Source organism: Podarcis gaigeae (genome assembly GCF_964106915.1).
Source record: "Podarcis gaigeae genome assembly, chromosome: 1".
Taxonomy (NCBI): domain Eukaryota; kingdom Metazoa; phylum Chordata; class Lepidosauria; order Squamata; family Lacertidae; genus Podarcis; species Podarcis gaigeae.
Genome location: NC_139678.1, coordinates 56,574,198 through 56,593,009, shown reverse-complemented (window position 1 = coordinate 56,593,009; position 18,812 = coordinate 56,574,198). Strand labels below are relative to the sequence as shown.

Genomic DNA, 18,812 nt, shown 5'->3' with positions numbered 1-18,812 from the left:
TATCCATTCCTCAATTCCTATCTCTCCCGAGCATCACGATGCATGGACTTTTCTTTTTCTGTGTGAGATGAAATGACAGGTGTGTGAACAGGCTTCTTTCTCCAACTTCCTCTTGAGTCCATACAAATACAGTAGTACCTCGGGTTAAGAACTTAATTTGTTCCGGTGGTCCGTTCTTAACCTGAAACTGTTCTTAACCTGAAGCACCACTTTAGCTAATGGGGCCTCCTGCTGTCGCTGCGCCGCTGCTGCACAATTTCTGTTCTCATCCTGAAGCAAAGTTCTTAACCTGAGGTAATATTTCTGGGTTAGTGGAGTCTGTAACCTGAAGCGTATGTAACCCGAGGTACCACTGTAACAGAAGCTGTTAACAAAAATCAAGGAAGCACAGAACAGTCTCTGACCTATGGGCTATGTTGGCGAGTTTGGTTATTTGATTACTAGCAAGTCCAAATTATTTACCAGAGTAGAATTTGCAGGATTTAACTGCTATAATAATAATAATAATAATAATAATAATAATAATAATAATAATAATATTTATACCCCGCCCATCTGACTGGGTTTCCCGTCACTCTGGGCAGCTTACAGCACTTCTAAAAACATCAAGCATTAAAAACCTCCCTATACATGTGGAACTTTTTAAGAACCTCTTTGATAACTGCTGCTGCTGAACCTTTTGTCTGTATAGGAAATTGACAGATTAGTTTGTTTCTTGTTTTAATTACCGATAAACTTCGCTAAGTACATTTTACCCAGTCCAGAGAAGAGGAAGACTGTTACAAGATACTCCAAAATCTCTGCACACCATCTTGGACAGACTTAGTTTATGTGCACCCTGAAAAGGGTGGATAAAAGTAAAAAGATTGTTTTTAAAAAGGGTTTGTTGTTTGTTTTTTTAAAAAAGGATGATTTGGGGTTTTTTCTTCCGAACTCCACTACAGGATAGTGTAAAGCAACAGTTCTGAAGCAAAAAAGCATATTGACTTTATTTTTAGCTAATCAATGTGTGTCTTGAAGGAAGATCTTTAAGATTGCCTAGGGGGAATGGCTCTTCTGAGATGGCACCTGCCAGACCAGTTTTTAGAAGTATACACAGTATATCAAAAGTAAATAAAACATCTGCTTCCCAGTTATTCAGGATCTCTTATTATATAAAATATGCTAAACTATTTTGATAGCAGAACTGATTTATTAATTTATTTTCTTTGTAAAATTAAGGTGATTTACACATAACATGAAACCATGGTTTGTTACACTATGTCGGCAGTGAACTTTTGAAGCTGAGTCCTGAGCATGTGGGAATCAAAAGCCAATTACCACCTCTAAACCATGATTTGTCTACCATATTTCTGGAAGCTCAAAGTCTGGTGTGGGCTCTTAGCTGTGGTTAGTACAAACCATAGTTTGCATTATGTAAACCCCAGCTGGAATCATGGAGGCAAGATGACTACTGAGGTAAAATTTTATAAATGGAACACTGGGATTCAACCCTGATGACAATCCATGTTTCAGATTTCTCCTTTCACTCCATAATTCCATTGCACAGGGAGACTTCACCCTTCCTCTCCTGTGTTTAGGAAAATTATTGCATGGCATTTCAGCTGAACATGCAAATTATTGTCTTCACTTACTCTGCAAATCAGGATTAAACTCTAGTTTCTAATTGGGGTTTGCAGGAGAGTGTAAACCATAATTTGTTAATTCAGATGAAACATAAATCAGTGGTGTACCTTAAACCAGGCTATTTACATCTGACACTAAATCATTTCAGTGGCCTTGTTTGACATAACACTAAACTATTATTACAGAAGCAGCTCTGCAAGTCTTGGGCTTACAACCTCCCCTGCCTCCCAAAATGATTGCAGTTTAGAATTATGTCTCAACTAGACAAACTGGTTAACTTTAGCCATGGTTTACTAAACAGGTCTGCTTTAGTTTTTTTAATCAAAAATTTAATACCTCACTAATTAGATACCGTAAATAAATACAAACTAGAAATAACAATTTTGTGTCATTCCAAAAACAAACTGACAGTAATTTTGTGGCATTATAAAAATAGCAGCAGCAGCAGCAACAACAACAACAGCAAACTAACAGCCTTATTACTTGAGCCTTGGTGGGCAAAAGTTCACATTCTAACAGTTTTTCTTGAACAAGCGAGCCTATAGATTTGATCACTTGAAGTACAATCCATTTTATTTGTGTAGTCTTCTAGTTAACGCTTGTAACACCTGTCACATTATAGCTATGGGGTTTGGTTTCCACCCAGTTCGATTTTAAGTAATTCTTCTATCTCCCAGTAAAATTGATGATTTTACTCTGGATTCTTGAGGGTATCAGTATGCAAGAAGACACAATGCTTTCACAAAATCACAGCCGCAGCTTTTGGATTGTGTACATAACATCATAAATAAGTTGCATTATTTTATCTGTTCAGCTTTGTTTTCTTATTGTTCTTTCAGCTAATTAGTGCCAATAAAAACTGCATTTGCACAGCAAAATGTGAATGCTTTAAAACAGGAATTAAAAGCAGGGGTAGAATATTAATAAGGATCTGAGTTGGTAAAAGCTTTTCTGAGTGTTTCTGGGAGTAGCTGAATGTCTTTCAGGATTCAATTTGCAATTTTGGACTCTTAATGGTTCATTCTCTAGTTAAGAATCTTATAATGCATCTTACATTTATCACGGGGATACGTATTTTTAAAAGAAAATGTACCCCTTTTCTTATTGGAATCATTTATCAGTTATGGGACAAATGTGCTTTGAGCACTGTGCTTCACAACTTCTATGCACTTACTTTTTATGGGTTTATGGCTTCAGATTGCAGCCCTGCAACAATTTCAGCTCAGCAGTGCTTAACCAGTTTTAAGCTTCCATTTCAATTTGAAGAAGCATTTGCTTAACACAAAATGGAGAGTGGGATGTGTATGTGCATGCATAGATGAAAATATACCTAGCTAATAGGACTTACCTGATATAATAATAATAATAATAATAATAATAATAATAATAATAATAATAAAATTTATTATTTGTACCCCACCCATCTGGCTGGGTTTCCATCATCATCTGTATATGAATATTGATTTGAGTCTTCTCATATTTGTAGTTATGAAGCCAAAACTGGGGGATGCCAGTGGCGCTGTGGGTTAAACCACAGAGTCAGGGATTGCCGATCAGAAGGTCGGTGGTTCAAATCCCTGTGATGGGGTGAGCTCCTGTTGCTTGGTCTCTGCTCCTGCCAACCTAGCAGTTCGAAAGCATATCAGAGTGCAAGTAGATAAATAGGTACTGCTCTGGCAGGAAGGTAAACGTGCACCGCTCTGGTTCACCAGAAGCGGCTTAGTCATGCTGGCCACATGACCCGGAAGCTGTACGCCAGCTCCCTCAACCAATAAATGAGATGAGCGCTGCAACCCCAGAGTCAGTCACAACTGGACCTACTGGTCAGGGGTCCCTTTACCATTATCTTCCTTACAGATAGCTCAGAGTAGCATCTCATAGGACATCCAGTTGCCTCTGTAACCTGCTCTAACCACCACCAGTGGTTATAGTGTCATATAGGACCTGAGAGATCTAGTCCCCACTTGACCTCATGGGGTGACCTTGGGCCAGTCACAGTCTGTCAACCTAACTTACCATACAGGGTTGTTCCAAGGATAAAATGTGGTGGGGAGAAAACTATGTACACCACATTGAGCTCCTTAGAGGATTGGTGGGATATAAAAAGAAATTAAATAAATAAAAAGAATAAGATCCACATTTGGTACCTCCACTGCTGGAGCTATGCTTCTGAATTCTAGTTGCTGGAAATCACAGGAGGGGGAAATACTTGTGGGCTGTCCATAGGCACCTGGTTGACAGGCTATATGGGCCACTGGCCTGATCTGGTGGGTGTTTCATGTGTTAGTTAAGTACAGTTCATTGTGAAAGTGTAGGTATTCAAAACCTTTTGGTTTTGAAACTCCTAAGAGACTGAGAAGCTTTTAGGATTTACTATTCCCCCTCCCCTCCCCTTTGCACTCTCTTGTGGTGTCTGAGTTGTGTGTTCCTTCCTGTTTGTGTAAATGCTGCTCACAGGCTCTCTCACAGGTTGCCAATAAAAATGTTAGTAGTTGTGTTTGCTAACAGAACAATTAGCCACAGATAGACTTAACAGGAAAAGTAAACTGCTGCATAGACTGAGAACATGTTTTCTTAGCCATGCTAGACATTTTCATATGAAAAGTTAGACAATTGAATGTCTTTATGTTAGTTCTTGCCACCTGCATGCTTGCATACATATGCTGAAATTCACTGCCCCAGTATTTAGTGATGGCCATTAGCTTAAATGGCTTTAAAACAGGGTTCATGGAGTATACGTCTACTAAAAGCTGTTAATCAAAAGCTATATGGAAATTTCAGAGAGAACTAGTGGGTGAGGGATGAAACCTTCAAGCTGTGCCTCTGAGCTTCCCAGTGCAATTTAATTATCCTCTGTGGGAAATAAGATTTTGGACTAGATACCTGATTCAGCAGGTCTGATCTTGTGTAAGAGCACTTATAAAGAAAAGGTTAAATTTGAATCTAGGACCAAACCAAGTTAGTGAATAATGGGGTATCGATTTTAGTAGTTTCCATCTCTTACCATCTCATTCATAGCAAGTGACATGGGACAGTGTTTCTTCTGAGGCATGGTGCCAGATATAATGTGAGTAGCCTCCTAACTGCTGTGCAGTCCTGCACTCCCACCCTATGCAATTTTAAACCTCTATCTTTCCTTTGGTGTCTCTGCACCAATGGCTTTTAAAGTTGTTGAGGTTTCAGGTTTTTTTGTTTCTCATTTTCTTAGATAAAGCTGATGTGAAGTCCATTGCATGAATACAATTAATGTATATGTTTTTGTGATGTGAATAGCAGCCCCACAGAATCTTTAGCCTCTAGGTTATGGGGGGCTGGGCAAAGAAGTTTCAACTCTTTCTTACTTTACTGTGGCATAACAAAAATAGGTTTCTCTGAATCTGCTGTTTGCAATCAAGAGAAGCTTCTCTGCAAAATGCCTGCCCTTTGCACTATAGCACGCATAGCAAGGATTTATGTTGAAGTGTCTTCCAGATCGTTAGGCCCCAGCATTACTTAGCAATTAAGTCCTCCAAAGGGCACAAGTGAAGTTGTCAGTTTGCATCCTAGAGAATAAGTTTTACTTTTAATTCTCTTGTTGCCAGTGAAGTGGGATAGAGTGTAATATGTTCATCTGTATAGCTCCCTATAGGTTGCCTAATGCTGTTCACTTGTGTTAATATGAATGCAGGCTAAAAATATGGCTACTGCCCAAGCACTGAAGTGATGTAGCCCAAACATCCTCACCCTCATTCTTATTGTATTATTAATGCTATGGTGTCAGCTACCCATAATGCTTGCTATGCAGATATTTTATTTCTCTGCTGTTTAGTCAGAAACGTTCTTTTAGAGAGGAGGAGAGAGAGGCAGGGCAGACAAGTGACTTCCCTACCTATGGGTGTCCTCTCTGAAGCCTTACTAATGCGTCTCCTGGGGCATATCTGTGTTGACGGCCAGTGGCGTAGCGTGGGTTGTCAGCACCCGGGGCAAGGCAAGTAATTTGCACCCCCTAACCTGTGGATTTGTGCCCTCTAACCCTAACCCCCAGATGTTGCGCCCAGAGCGGCCGGCCCCCCCTGCACCCCCCACGCTACGCCACTGTTGACGGCAGAGTTGGGCTGTCTATTTAGCCCCTCCTCTGCCATCGGACCTTTTCCTCGAATGCTATGTGTTACGTACAGTTGTCTGCAGATAAATTCAAATGTGCAGAGAATAGGTGCTCACATAAATATTTTCTCTGCAGGTAATCACACACAACTCATGAGTGTGGTGGAAATACTTGAGGTGGGGCTAAAAGAGTGGCCCTGCTTCACTGCCAATACAATGCCTGACACAAGTAAATCATGAATAAAAAGTTGAGGGAGCAGTCCTGAATATGCTTGGCTTTGTCATAAATTTTTATCTGGATAACATGAAGCCCTTCTATAAAATGTTTTCTTTAATGTTCATTAGTGTTGGAAACACTCTTTTTAGGCAACCACATGGAGCTAGTTTCTTACATAAGCAAGAAACCATGACTTGTCTATCTGTTTTGGCTTGGGTTGGACTTTATATTGATTTGATGCCACCCACAGCTTCCATACTAACTTTATTTCCCAACTGGCACATGTTCCTTGTTTTCTCTCAGCAATTAAAGAGCTTTGTATTTATTTTTGTCTCTGCCCAAGCAGAAGCAACAGCTGCTGTGGAGACACTTAAAACCCGAGGCTGGGGATTTCACCAACAATCTCCAACTGTGAAGCCTAGCCATGTCATGTTTGGTGGGATTAAACCAGGCACAGCCAGTTTTGGGATTAATTATTCTTATTTCTTTATTGGAATTTTTTATAAAGGAGACGCTATTGAAGCATGATGGTAGAGCACATTCAGAATGCATCTACGTAATTTGGTACAAAGAATCTCTGGGGCATGCAACCATCTCTGAGGTAAAATGCGACAAGCATTTAGCACTTTCATAGAATCATAAAGTGATAGAATTGTAGAATTGGGAGGGACCTCAAGAGTCATCTAGTCCAACCCCCTACAATACAGGAATCTCAGCTAAAGCATCCATGACAGATGGCCATCCAACCTCTGTTTAAAAACCTCCATGGAAGGAGAGTCTACAACCTCCTGAGGGAGAATGTCCCACTGTTGAACAGCTCTAGTTGTCAGAAAGTTTTTCCTGATGTTTAGTTGGAACCTCCTTTCTTGTGACTTCTCCTACTCTCCAGATCAGGAGAAAACAAAAGCTTATTAACTCTTCCATGTGACAGCCCTTAAGATATTTGAAGATGGCTATCTCCTCTCAAGTCTCCTCTTTTCCAGGCTAAACATACCCAGCTCCTTCAACTGTTCCTCATAAGGCTTCATTTCCAGACCCTTGATCATCTTAGTTGCCCTCCTCTGCACATGTTCCAGCTTGTCAACATCCTTCTTAAATGCTGGTGCCCAGAATTGGACACAGTATTCCAGGTGTAGTCTGACTAAAGCAGAATAGAGTGGTACTATTACTATAGTACTAACACTATACTTCTGTTGATGCAGCCTAAACCAGTGTTTCCCAACCTTGTGCCTCCAGATGTTTTTGGCCTACAACTCCCATCATCCCTGACCACTGGTCTTGCTAGCTAGGGATGATGGGAGTTGTAGGCCAAAAACATCTGGAGGCACAAGGTTGGGAAACACTGGCTAAACTATTGTTAGCTTTTTTGCTGTTGCATCACACTGTTGGCTCATGTTAAGCTTGTGTTCCACCAAGTCCCCAGATCCTTTTCACATGTACTGCTAGTAAGCTAGGGGTCCCCCATCCTATATTTGTGCATCTGGTTCATCGTGCCTAAGTGCAGAAGCTTACATTTGTCCCTATTGAAATTCATTTTATTAGCTTGCGCTAATAAATTCTGTGGCATTACCTACCCCTACAGTTTGTTGTCATCTGCAAATTTGATAAGCACCCTCTCAATTTCTTCATCCAAGTGGTTTATAAAGACATTTTAAGATGCAATGTTTGAACTTTTAATGATCAAAATGACAAAGGCAAAAGTAACATTGATTACAGTTTCTGGCCAGCACTGTGTTGCCTTTCATCTGATATGGAATGAAATCAGTACTGAAAGAGTTAAGATTTATATCAGAATTTGGAAAAATCTCAACTTTTTTCTTAAGGAAAGACACATTATTAAAAATATCTTTGTTTCTCACTATTATGATTCTGAACTCTCTGAAGTTCTGCATTAAAAAAAAATACATGAGATTTTCCAGCTAACTACTTCATAAAAATTAAGGTTCAAGAAAAGCATTATACAATTTATTCAGCATTGAAAACCATGGGGGAACGGGATCCCAGAGCTCAATATGTCTACTTAGATATAGTCAGCTATCATAGTGTGCATACTGTTTACTGCAGCACTGTGGGGACCAAACACTTGCAGTTGTGCCAAAATAATTTTGTACTTTTCAGCCATAATGATAAGATGGAAAATGGTGTTATTACTATGTAAAGCAAATGGTACATGAAAGCAGCTTGAAGTATTGGGAGGAGATGTTAAACATGTGTAGAGATTAAAGATGTTGCTGAATTTCTTAAATGACGTTGCCCAATCCTTGATTTACCCTTTCATTTTAAGAGATCTTTTTGTATTATTTGTGTATTCCATGGTATGTGAACTGCTTAAGAAATCAAAGGGTCAGCTATAGTTGCCTGAGTAAACATGCTATATCTGTACTACTCTGCATGTTTTATGCTGGTATTCAAAGTATTAAAACATATATGTCCCCATGAAATCAAAAACTATAAACTAGAAATCTTTTTTTCAGAACTTGCTTCAAAGTTAACACTGAGTCCCATCTGAAACTGATGACAATGGTTCACTTTGAGATAGGAAACGGCATACCTTAGTGAACAAGACTTACTTTCTTTCCAATATAACAATCCTCTATGCTCATTAGCATGCATTTTGACTTACAGCAGTCTTGAGGGTTTCATTTAGTAATATCTTTAGGTCAAGTCACTTAAGAGTTGCTTATCTAGAGATATTGGGGATTGGCCCAGTGAAATCACATATAAATAAAGATCCAAGTTTATTTATGCAACTATTCCTCTAATAATTCTTAGTTAACTAGGGTTAAAATAAAATGTCTCTGTCAAATACGGTACACACAGGTTACAAAATTTGGCAAATTCCATCAGCGTGGATGAATCAATTTTTACTATTATCAGAATTTCAAACTGGAATTTAGAACTTTAGAAATAAACTAATTGTATGAGTTGGAAAAAAATGGTCCCTCTTTTGTACCACCCACTTCTTCTGCATGAATAGTGGGGAGTGGAATAAGATATTGGGCAGGTGTGATGGAAAAGCTCTAGTCTGCAGTTCCAGTCATAAAATGGATTGGAGAGGGTACTTTGTAGACTGTGTAATCCTATACATATCTACTCAGTAGTAAATCCCATTGACTTCAGTGGGTATGTATGTATGTATGTATAGAACTGCATCCTTAATAATTGCAGCTTCTATATATATATCTCAGTTATTCAGCTATTCTATCTCTAGCCCTAATCATGGATGGCTTCCTTGTAAGGCAGAGACCAAAACTAAGGCCAAACATAGTATTCTTTAAGGCAGGCACTGCTGTGCCATTCATGGAAGGGCCTTTGATTCAGTGGGTGCCTCTACTAATGGAAAAGGGGAGCCAGCAGTATTGCTTTAGATGTGAAAGCAGTTTCTGCATATGTAAACACTGTGCATTTTATCTTCTTGTTGCAGAAGGCCAACAGTTGCCTTGGAATAACTTCACAAATGAATGTAATATTCCTGGAAACTTCATGTGCAGTAATGGACGTTGCATCCCAGGAGCCTGGCAATGTGATGGGCTGCCAGACTGCTTTGACAAAAGTGATGAGAAGGAATGCCGTGAGTGTCCTTTACTTGATTGCTACCTTTCATATTTTGAATAGCAAGACTCAGCCATGTAAAAATCAAATGCATTTCAGGGATTAGTATTCAACCTGTGTTACCATATTTCTTATTGGTTTGTCTAACTGAAGTGACTCTTCACTTCTTGCTTGGTGGCAGTACAATTTATTGTAGGTTGACAAAGACAATACCTTTCTGAAGGGCACTGCGAATTTCATTGCTGGGCTGGCAATTAAATCTGCGTTTGCTCTATCCAAATTTGTCATGAGCAGATGCAGTCTGTTTGAATATTTTCTGTGGCTTGAATTTGCCCCATGTTTCAGTTTAACCCACATAAGTTCTAAAAATCTGGAACAGGTTTACCATATTTTTCAGTTTGCATCTCCCCCTCCTGCTCACTTTCCTGGTTAGTGATGCGCAAAAGCAGATGAGCTTGCTGAGTGCAATACCTGCAAAAAGTGAACTGGATAAAATAGTGTAATCACATGATTTCACAACAAAAACAGAAGAAATGTGGATCAGTACTTCCCTGTAAACAACATATAGTAATTCAAAATCTCCAAATGCAGAGAGCAATTCATTTATGCAGAATTTCATAATCATACATAAATAGTCTGGTAAGTATTAGCAAAGTTGTGCATGCGACTTTCAGTCGTAATGCTTGCGTATGTGAACATCATTGTTCCTATAAATTCTGTGTATTGTTCTCCACAAGACTGCAATCCTCAGAATGTTCTCAACCCCCTCTTACGCCAAAGGACGGGGCTCAGAGCCACTCCTAGTCTCTGCTCTGAGGACCTACCATATTTTTCGCTCTATAGGACGCACGAGACCACAAGACGCACCTAGTTTTTGGAGGAGGAAAACAAGAAAAAAAAAATTCTGAATCCCAGAAGCCAGAACAGCAAGAGGGATCGCTGCGCAGCGAAAGCAGCAATCCCTCTTGCTGTTCTGGCTTCTGGGATAGCTGCGCAGCCTGCATTCGCTCCATAAGACGCACACACATTTCCCCTTACTTTCTAGGAGGGAAAAAGTAAGTCTTATGGAGCAAAAAATACGGTAAGTTTATGACTCTTATCATTGGGTTCAAGTAAGAACAGCCTTCAGTTCCACACTTCCTTCTTAGAAACACAGTAACAATTTTCACAATTTTTCTGGGTTCTTTCTTTCTGTTCCGTCTTTGGTTTGTCTTCCACAGAGACTATAAACAGTATAGGAAAGAAATCTATTTGGTGAATATTCAAAACTTGATTGACTTCTTTCTACTTTGATTGGGTCATTTCTGTTTGTTTCAATTGAAAACATTTTAGTTGCAACCCCACTTCACCTCGGAACAGGAAGAGAGGTTAAAATAATCATAATACTTCAGGGAGGAATTCAGTGTTGCACTAAAATGATCGTTCTGTCAGGGCAGCTGACAGAACTTCAGCTTGAACTTAGAATGCCTTTTCTGCTTTTTATTTGTCATATAAATGCATGTGGTCTTTGGTTAAATCTTTGCAAAATGAAACTAAGACCCAGCAAGCACCATGTGTCTTGCAAACACATTTTCTAAGTTCTATATTGGCTGTTTAGGCAAAAACATTCCATGGCACCAAAACCACTACTGTGAGGTAATCTTTGTTGCCTAAAGTTGTGTGGCCCTGATCGCCTGACAACAAAGAATTAACATTAACAACAAAGAGTGGATTGGATTTCCTTTTTGGCTTACAATTGTATCTTAAATTAGGTGTTCTGGGATTGTCATTATGGGACCTGGGATAATAAACTCTGGCCAAGTTTAGGTGTAATTCAACATTCTTTCCATCCACTGTATTCAAGACCAAATCTTATCCTTAAACCCAGTGGAATACATCTCTCTCTCTCTCTCTCTCTGTGTACTCAAAAAGAGTACTCAAATAATAATAAAAAAGAGTTTAAAAAAAGAGTACTCAAATATATTTTTATTTTCCTTTTCATATAATTTTGTTTATCTCTTCTTTGCATGTTACCTACTGCCTTGAAAATAAGCAATTAATGAAGTGTTCCTGAACAGACTTCTTTTTTGCTTATGAATAAGTCAGTAATAGTCTGCCAGTGACCATAGACTCAATTCACAATATTCTTTTGTCACTGAGAATAAACTGGATCCATAAGGTTTTGGTAGTAATTAATATAGCATCTGCCAGTAAAATTTAAATAGCTGCAAAACCTCAGTTCATAAAATTCCTTTCGTCAGTTGGATTGGGTTAATGTCTTGGGATTTGTCAGTTGATGTTTTTGCAGAACTATGACCCCCCCACACTTTTCTAGTTGTGTTAGATTATTAAAATATATTAGCTTGGCCATTTTTCTTTCACCCAAGCACAGATAATCATCCTTTTTTTGTTTTGTTTTTCCTTACCTTTGTCTGCTAACTTAACTGATCTCATGAATAAATTTAAAAATAATCCAAAGGAAAAGGAATCTGGGAAGCAGGTGATTCATTTCCTGTTATGCCCTATAGTTGACAGTTGAGGTACATGTAAACAGAAGAGACTGTGGTGATAGATTTTCAGTTTTAAATAACTCTGGAGGGCTGCAGACTATCATTTTAATTTATTTTATACCCTGACTTTCTCATTACAAAATGATGGCGTAACGTGCCTTACAAAATGGAGAAAAATGGCAAGAGCTCTAGCACTGAGTAAATAAAATCAATGGGAAGAAATCAATCCACTGTTAACATGCCAGAAAGCACAGAAAATTCAAGATGTAAAACTAGTGTTGTGAAATTAAAAGAATGTTTAAGGTGTGTGCTCCAAGTGGGAAGAGCATAGCATACTTAGGGTGCTGCACGACAGCCCTGCTTTGTAACTCACAGGATTTTATTTATCGAGTAGGGTGACTGGATCAGACTTTCCTGTGTAGATTGGCTGGAAGAAGATTTAGATAGCAAAAGGCACTGCTTCCATTATGTTGGGTCCCACTGTGTATGGATTTAAAGGTAATAATAACCAGCATCTTAAATTGTGCCTCAAAGCTGAATTGGCAGCCAGTGTGATCAACTGCACTTGAGTCTTTTGCGCTTGACAACTTGCTCCCCACTCAGGAAGACTGGGGAGCATCATCTGTAGTTCTGAGCAGTCTCTAAGGCTAGCCCCTTGCAGAGTTTTAGAGAAACTAACCCTCACACTTACAAATTATACATGATGGTTGCAAGGTTTCCATTTAACAATAAGGGTAGAATTGGCATATAAAATACAGAGAACATAAAATGGCCATGCTTCCATATTCTGTTTGCACTACCACAGAGGCAGTATGCCTTAGAGCAACAGTTGCTAAGAATCACAAGTGGGGAAGAGTGGTGTTGCACTCAGGTCCTGCTTGTGGGCTTCCCAATGGTCACCTGTTTGGTCACTGTGAGACCAGGTGGGCTATTGGCTTGATCCAGCAGGCCCTACTTAAGCCCTGCAAGACATCTCCTATGATGTAGAACAGCATGAGTTTCTAGGACTATAAAGAGAAGGGAAATTTAGAGCAAGTTTAAGGCAGACTCCCCCTTCTCACATCAAATAAGACAGGTGGTCCAGTAGCAATTGATTGTAGCTTGTACAGATTCTGAGAGTGCAGTCGTGTTTATGATAGGAGTCTCTACAATGTCCTACTCATTTGTTGCTAAAATCGTGCCCTTTAGGAAAGAATTTTTCCAAAATGCATTGGGCCTGGAATACAGTTCATTTTCAGCACCTGAACTATTTGCTGTCTCACTGACCCCCCCCCCCCACCAAATCCCACAGTTTATCCTAAACCCAGATGATCAGATAGGATCTTGGCCTTTGTCTGCAATCTGAGTACAGAGGATTAAGAAAATCCTCTTGAACAATTGAGGCTTAATGCCTAATGCATATACTGTCATCTTGCTCAAAAACTGAACTTTTGAGACTGACATATATAGAGAGAGAGGGTGGGGTAGTAGTGGCACCCTCAGTTCCTGAAGAATAACATTAACATCAAGAAACTTGGGCACATCTATCTCAGCATGATTTAACTAGGCAGTATTGGCAAGGGTCAGGTGCACACACAGAGGTTGAATTGATCTAAGTAATAGGACCAACTGATCTTCACTGCTGGTCTACACTCTGCAATGAAACTGAGTACAGTAGTACCTTGGATCCCGAACGCCTTGCTACTCAAATGTTTTGGCTCTCAAACTGTTCCAGTTTGCGAACATTTTCTGGAACCCGAACGTTAGATGTGCCTTCCACACCTTCTGATTGAGTTCAGGAAGCTCCTGCAGCCAATTGGAAGCTGCGACTTGGTTGTCCAATGTTTTTGGATGTTGACTTGCGGAATGGATTCTGTTCGGCAACCAATGTACGACTGTATTCAGTTCATAAGTTTATTGTTTTAGCCAAAGGCCATGACAAACTTGTAGCAACAGTATAAATAAAATAATACATATATCCATAATATGAGCCACCATCCATGATACAAAGAGAGAGAAGTTACCAGAGAAACCAGCAAACACAAATCCAACTTGTTTATGAAACTGTGTAGGTTTTGCAACATTATATTTGCAACACTGTGGGATTCCCCTCCCCAAAAAAGAAACATTAAGATCTGTAATAAAAAATGTAACTAAGTGTATGACAGATCAATGTTACCTTTTATAGAGAGCGACTAAAATGTATCTTTTCCAGTTGCAATAAATAATTGGGGCACTTCTTTCTGTACTTGTTCAACTTTTTCCCCAGCACTCCAGGGTGTATTCACATGTATCTCTTTAAGGCACTGCTAAATCCAATCTGGTATTAGCTCTTTATTAACCGGCTTAATTAAGTTAAGCTGATTCCCCACAATCTTTTGTCCCTTATGCCACTGACTGCTGGGAAGCTGCCCCTGGAAAAGCAGTGTGTAGTCCCCATTCCAAAAGGGGTAACTTAACCATGGATTTCTGTCTTGTATGTCTGGACGAAGTGGTCCTTACAGTACAGCTACAGTGATTATAAATTTGCCTTTAGACAATTTGTTGTGTTGGTTATTATAGACTTAAACACCTCTTCTGATGAAAACTGCTGTGAATGTAACCAATAGAATTTTAGCATTTGACTAAAACGGGTGAGGAGCCTGTGACCCTTCAGATGAAATGCTACAGTTCTATTGAAGAATATCTGGGCCTGACCTGCAGAGCGGTGGGAGATCAGCTTGAGGCCTCAGCAACCTGGAAGAGCAGTGATATACAGGTCTAACAAAATAAATATATTTAGAATCACGTATACAGTTCTGTAGAGTTGGAAGAAGTTCAGAAATGATCCAGGGATTGGAGTTTCTCCCCTATGAGGAAAGGTTGTAACGTCTGGGACTTATTAGTTTAAAGGAAAGGCAGGTAAAAGTTGATTAGATGTTAGAAGTGTAATAAATTGTGCATCACATGGAGAAAGCGGATAGAGAATTCTCCCCCCTTCATCATAACTAAATAACTAGTAGACATCCAATGAAACTGAATGTTGGAAGATTCAGGAAAGACAATAGAAAGTACTTGTTTCTATTGCACTATGTTACATTATCACTATGTTGCACTATGTTACACCATAGTTACACTATGGAACTCACTCCTGCAGGAGGCAGTGATGCCTACCAACTTGGATGGCTTCAAAAGATGATGAGATATGTTCATGGCAGGAGGGATAATGCTACCAGTGCCTACTAGCTGCAAGGGTTATCCTCTGCCTCCATGATTTGAGGCAGTATGTTTCTGAATATCAGTTGCGGGAAACTATAGGAGGTAAGAGTGCTGTTGTACTGAGGTTCTGCTTTTGTACCACTAATTGGCATCTGTTTGGTTACTGTGAGACCATAGGGCTAATCCAGGAGGCCCTTCTTGTGTATAAGTTATATTAGCTGTACTCTTCTAAGGCATGACACTTCTGAAGTCTTTGGGAGCATCAGGTTTATGGCAGAAAATGTTTGTCTGGGTCACAGAATCCTTACAACGCCTATCCCCAAATCACATTATTTTACACTAGAAATACGAGTCCAGAAGCTATCATTCCTTGGTTCACAATTTGCAATTAGTGGAATTGGAATAGTAGAATGGAAGGAGTGCGCCAACATTACATAACTAAATTACTAAGTCCAAAAAGCTGAGTAAAATGGACAGTTAGTCAGTGGCCTGATTTATACATCACACTAAGCCAAATCATAGCTTGGTACAAGCAGGTGGGTTAGGGAGATGGGATTGCAGCTGCTTTGCTTAGGTAAGTCATGGCTTGACTTAGCTTATTGTCCAAACTCAGACTTGTGATTTCACTTTTTCCAGACTAACCACAAGCTGTAAACATAGTTTGCCCTGTGTTTATGGCTGGTGGTTTGTACAGGACAGCTAAACCATGAGCCTGAGTTTGGATGCCACACAAGCCATGCAGTACAGCACAGCAGCAGAACAACTGGGATGGAGCACTTTACATATTTGTGTCAAGCCATGATTTAGCTTAGTGTGCTGTGCAAACCAGGCCAATGTATGGCAAATCCTCATTAAGTGCTCCTGGGTATGCCACTTCAGTAATCCGCTGTACAACCCTTCATTTCTCATTGTTCCAATGTAGGTTAGTTTGACATCTACTGTGTGCACCTCTTGAAATAGAGAACCTCTTAAATTCATTTAAAATAGCTGTTGAGGTGGCTGCTACTAGCCAGCACAGTTGTGAAAAGTGTGTAGCCCTGGTGATTGGTTTTGCATCTTATGAAAGCTGCTTGTAGCAGGCGGAAAAGAATTGACCCTAGGTGGGTTTCTTCAATAGAAGCCAAGATTACTCTTGACACATGCAAAATCCCAAACAAAAGCCAGGATAAATTGAAGGAGCTGGAGGAGACTGTTAACTCTCTTTTTTCTGAAGTCAGTTCTGGTCCCAAGCACATTGGCCAGGCATTAGTCTGCTTGTTCACGCTGCATCTGTCAGTCTGCAGTGAGAGGGCACCGAGGAGAAGAGGACCAGTCTCCAGGTCTGACTGCTGATCACATACACAAAAATAAGAAAGTATGAAAAGAAGTGTTAGGGAAACTAAGGTAAACCTGAGGGAGAGCATTATATTGTGAAATATATTTTGTTTCTCATTTTGCTAACAGTATCTCTGGAACAGCTGGGAGGTGTTTTCCCAGAGTCCCAAGCACACATCACATCGGTGTTTAATTGTGAATCTTGTCTTCAGCTTCACTGGGAGTAGGATCCTGATCATGCTGCCATATTTAATTTCCCTTTGTGTTCTGTGTTTCATTCTTTACTCCCCACACCCTTTCTTCATCAAATATAATCTTCTTCTGTCTAAAATAATCTAATAATATGTGAGCATTGAAAGTGGCTTTTGTCAGCTAATGAGCAACAGCTACTTAGAGAGTTGGTAGGTTGCTGCCTTTGTCAGCTAACGAGCAGCAGATGGTGCATTTTCAAAGTATTGCACATCATCCTAGCTTACTGCCTGACACGATAGGAGCCAAAATTAAAGCTGTACCAAATATCCAGACATTTCTGATTATAACCCCCCCCCTTCACCACCACCTTGGGGGAGAAGAAACTTTTTTCTGCCAGTGCTGTGTGCTTTCAGAAATGTGTCTGTAAACCAACAGTGACACCCAGTGACCAGCCATGTTTATCTTTGCTATGCATGACCATTGCATTTAAAGGTTAGAATAGCTAAGCAGAAATGGACTGAATACTAATTTGGTGCTTAATTTTGTGGTGCTTTTAGTGTAAGAAGGAAGGAATTTGTGAATGCCTTCACTGCAATCTGTTCTTGGAATATGAAAATAGAGCAGACTTTATGGCATTGTAAGCGGTTTCTTAAATATTCAGATTAACATGAATAGTTGCTGATTCACAGTGCACCTGAAGACTGCTTTGTGGGAGGGGTGGGTGGCATGTGCTGGGTGGCATGTGCACAATCTGTTGCTCTGAGATTCCAAGGTCTTCAGCCTGGACTACACATCCCTACTCTACTGTTGCTTCCTTCGGCCATGTGGTGATTCACCTATGGCAGCTTTGGGGAACTGGAACCTTCCAGCAGACTGGATCCTCATCGCTACACATCTTACCATTCACCAAGTCTGACAGGTAGGGCAGCCTACCTGTCAATCACCTGACATCACAATGATGACCTGTGGTTTGAAATCAAACCATGCTGGCAAATATGGGGGTGCAGTGCTTCCCAAGAACCAACTGGTTTTTGGTGCTTGGGAACAGTGGCACAAGAGGCTTTGCAGGCACAGCCGAACAGCCTGCAAAGCACCACCTTCTGTCCAAGCACCACCTTTATCTATCCCATTTCTGGCATCATATATGACTGTGTTTTGTCTAAAATGGCCCGGCGGCCAAATGGAGAAACCTGGCAGGCCTAATTAGGCCCATAGACCAGAGGATCCTCACCCACATAATGCACATATGAGGTTCTAGTTTAAGAAATTGAGGTTCAGACCTCCAAGAGAGCATCCGGGAAATACTGCCTGTTTCAAATGTAGGGCTACCTAGACAGGCAAAGATAAATGGGACAATTTCATATATCACAGGTCTACCAATGACTAATAGCTACGTGGATTTTTTCATGTTTAGAGGCATCATACCTCTAAAAATCAGTTGCTAGGGGATAAATAATGGAGGGAGGCTATTGCTCTCAAGTTATTTGGTGATCCTGTCTGTCTGGCTATGGAATCCAGAATCTCATTTTTGTTTCTCTGATCTAGCAGGTTCTTCTTACCTTAGCCTTGTCTAGCTTTATCTGCTCTGACAGTGGTTCACCATTGTCTACAGTGGGGGTATTTCTCAGCCCTGTGAACTGAGATTCCATAACTGCAAGCTATGAACCACAAAGCTGGAATCACTCGCTACTTCCTGTCCAAAGAGCACCATTAGAGCTGATTACCATTTATTTCAAAGTGTTCAATAAAACCACATACTTTCATGTCTCTACACTTAGCACTTGAAAATTTGCTTCTTCTAAAAATGTTGGATAAATGTTCTCAAGAAGTAGGAAGAGAACTCTACTGAGTATAAAATTGCTTGCAGATCAACCAGGTTTTTTTTATCTAGCTCTCATGCCGTGACAATTAATAGTTTGGTTGAGCAAATTCCCATAGAAAGTGATCCTTTTACTGACTTTCAAGTGCCCTCTGAGTTTATAGTATAATGCTTTCTTCACCTTTTGATTGAAGAACCGCCAACCAGGCAACATCATCTAATGCTCTCATTGTCACTGTATACATTTGTAACAGGTTTTGCTGCCTAACAAATTCACAGAGAAAGAACATAAAGAAAATTGTACTAATTATATACACAATGTTAACTGGAGAAGATGAATACA

General features: G+C 39.9%; 1 protein-coding gene across 3 annotated transcripts in view; it reads left to right on the top strand.

The window, feature by feature from the left end:
- The window catches only part of LDLRAD3 (low density lipoprotein receptor class A domain containing 3), a 119,774-nt gene that overhangs the window by 21,299 nt on the left and 79,663 nt on the right, over positions 1-18,812 (top strand). For 2 of the 3 annotated variants that reach the window (XR_014567400.1, XM_083752287.1), the window contains exon 2: positions 9,351-9,497. The exons of the other annotated variant lie outside the window; for it this stretch is intronic. Coding sequence is in view for 1 of the 2 variants with exons in the window: in XM_083752287.1 (XP_083608413.1) it covers positions 9,351-9,497 (147 nt within the window). In the remaining variant the exon portion in view is untranslated. The remainder of the gene's footprint in view (positions 1-9,350; positions 9,498-18,812) is intronic. 3 annotated transcript variants of the gene reach the window in all.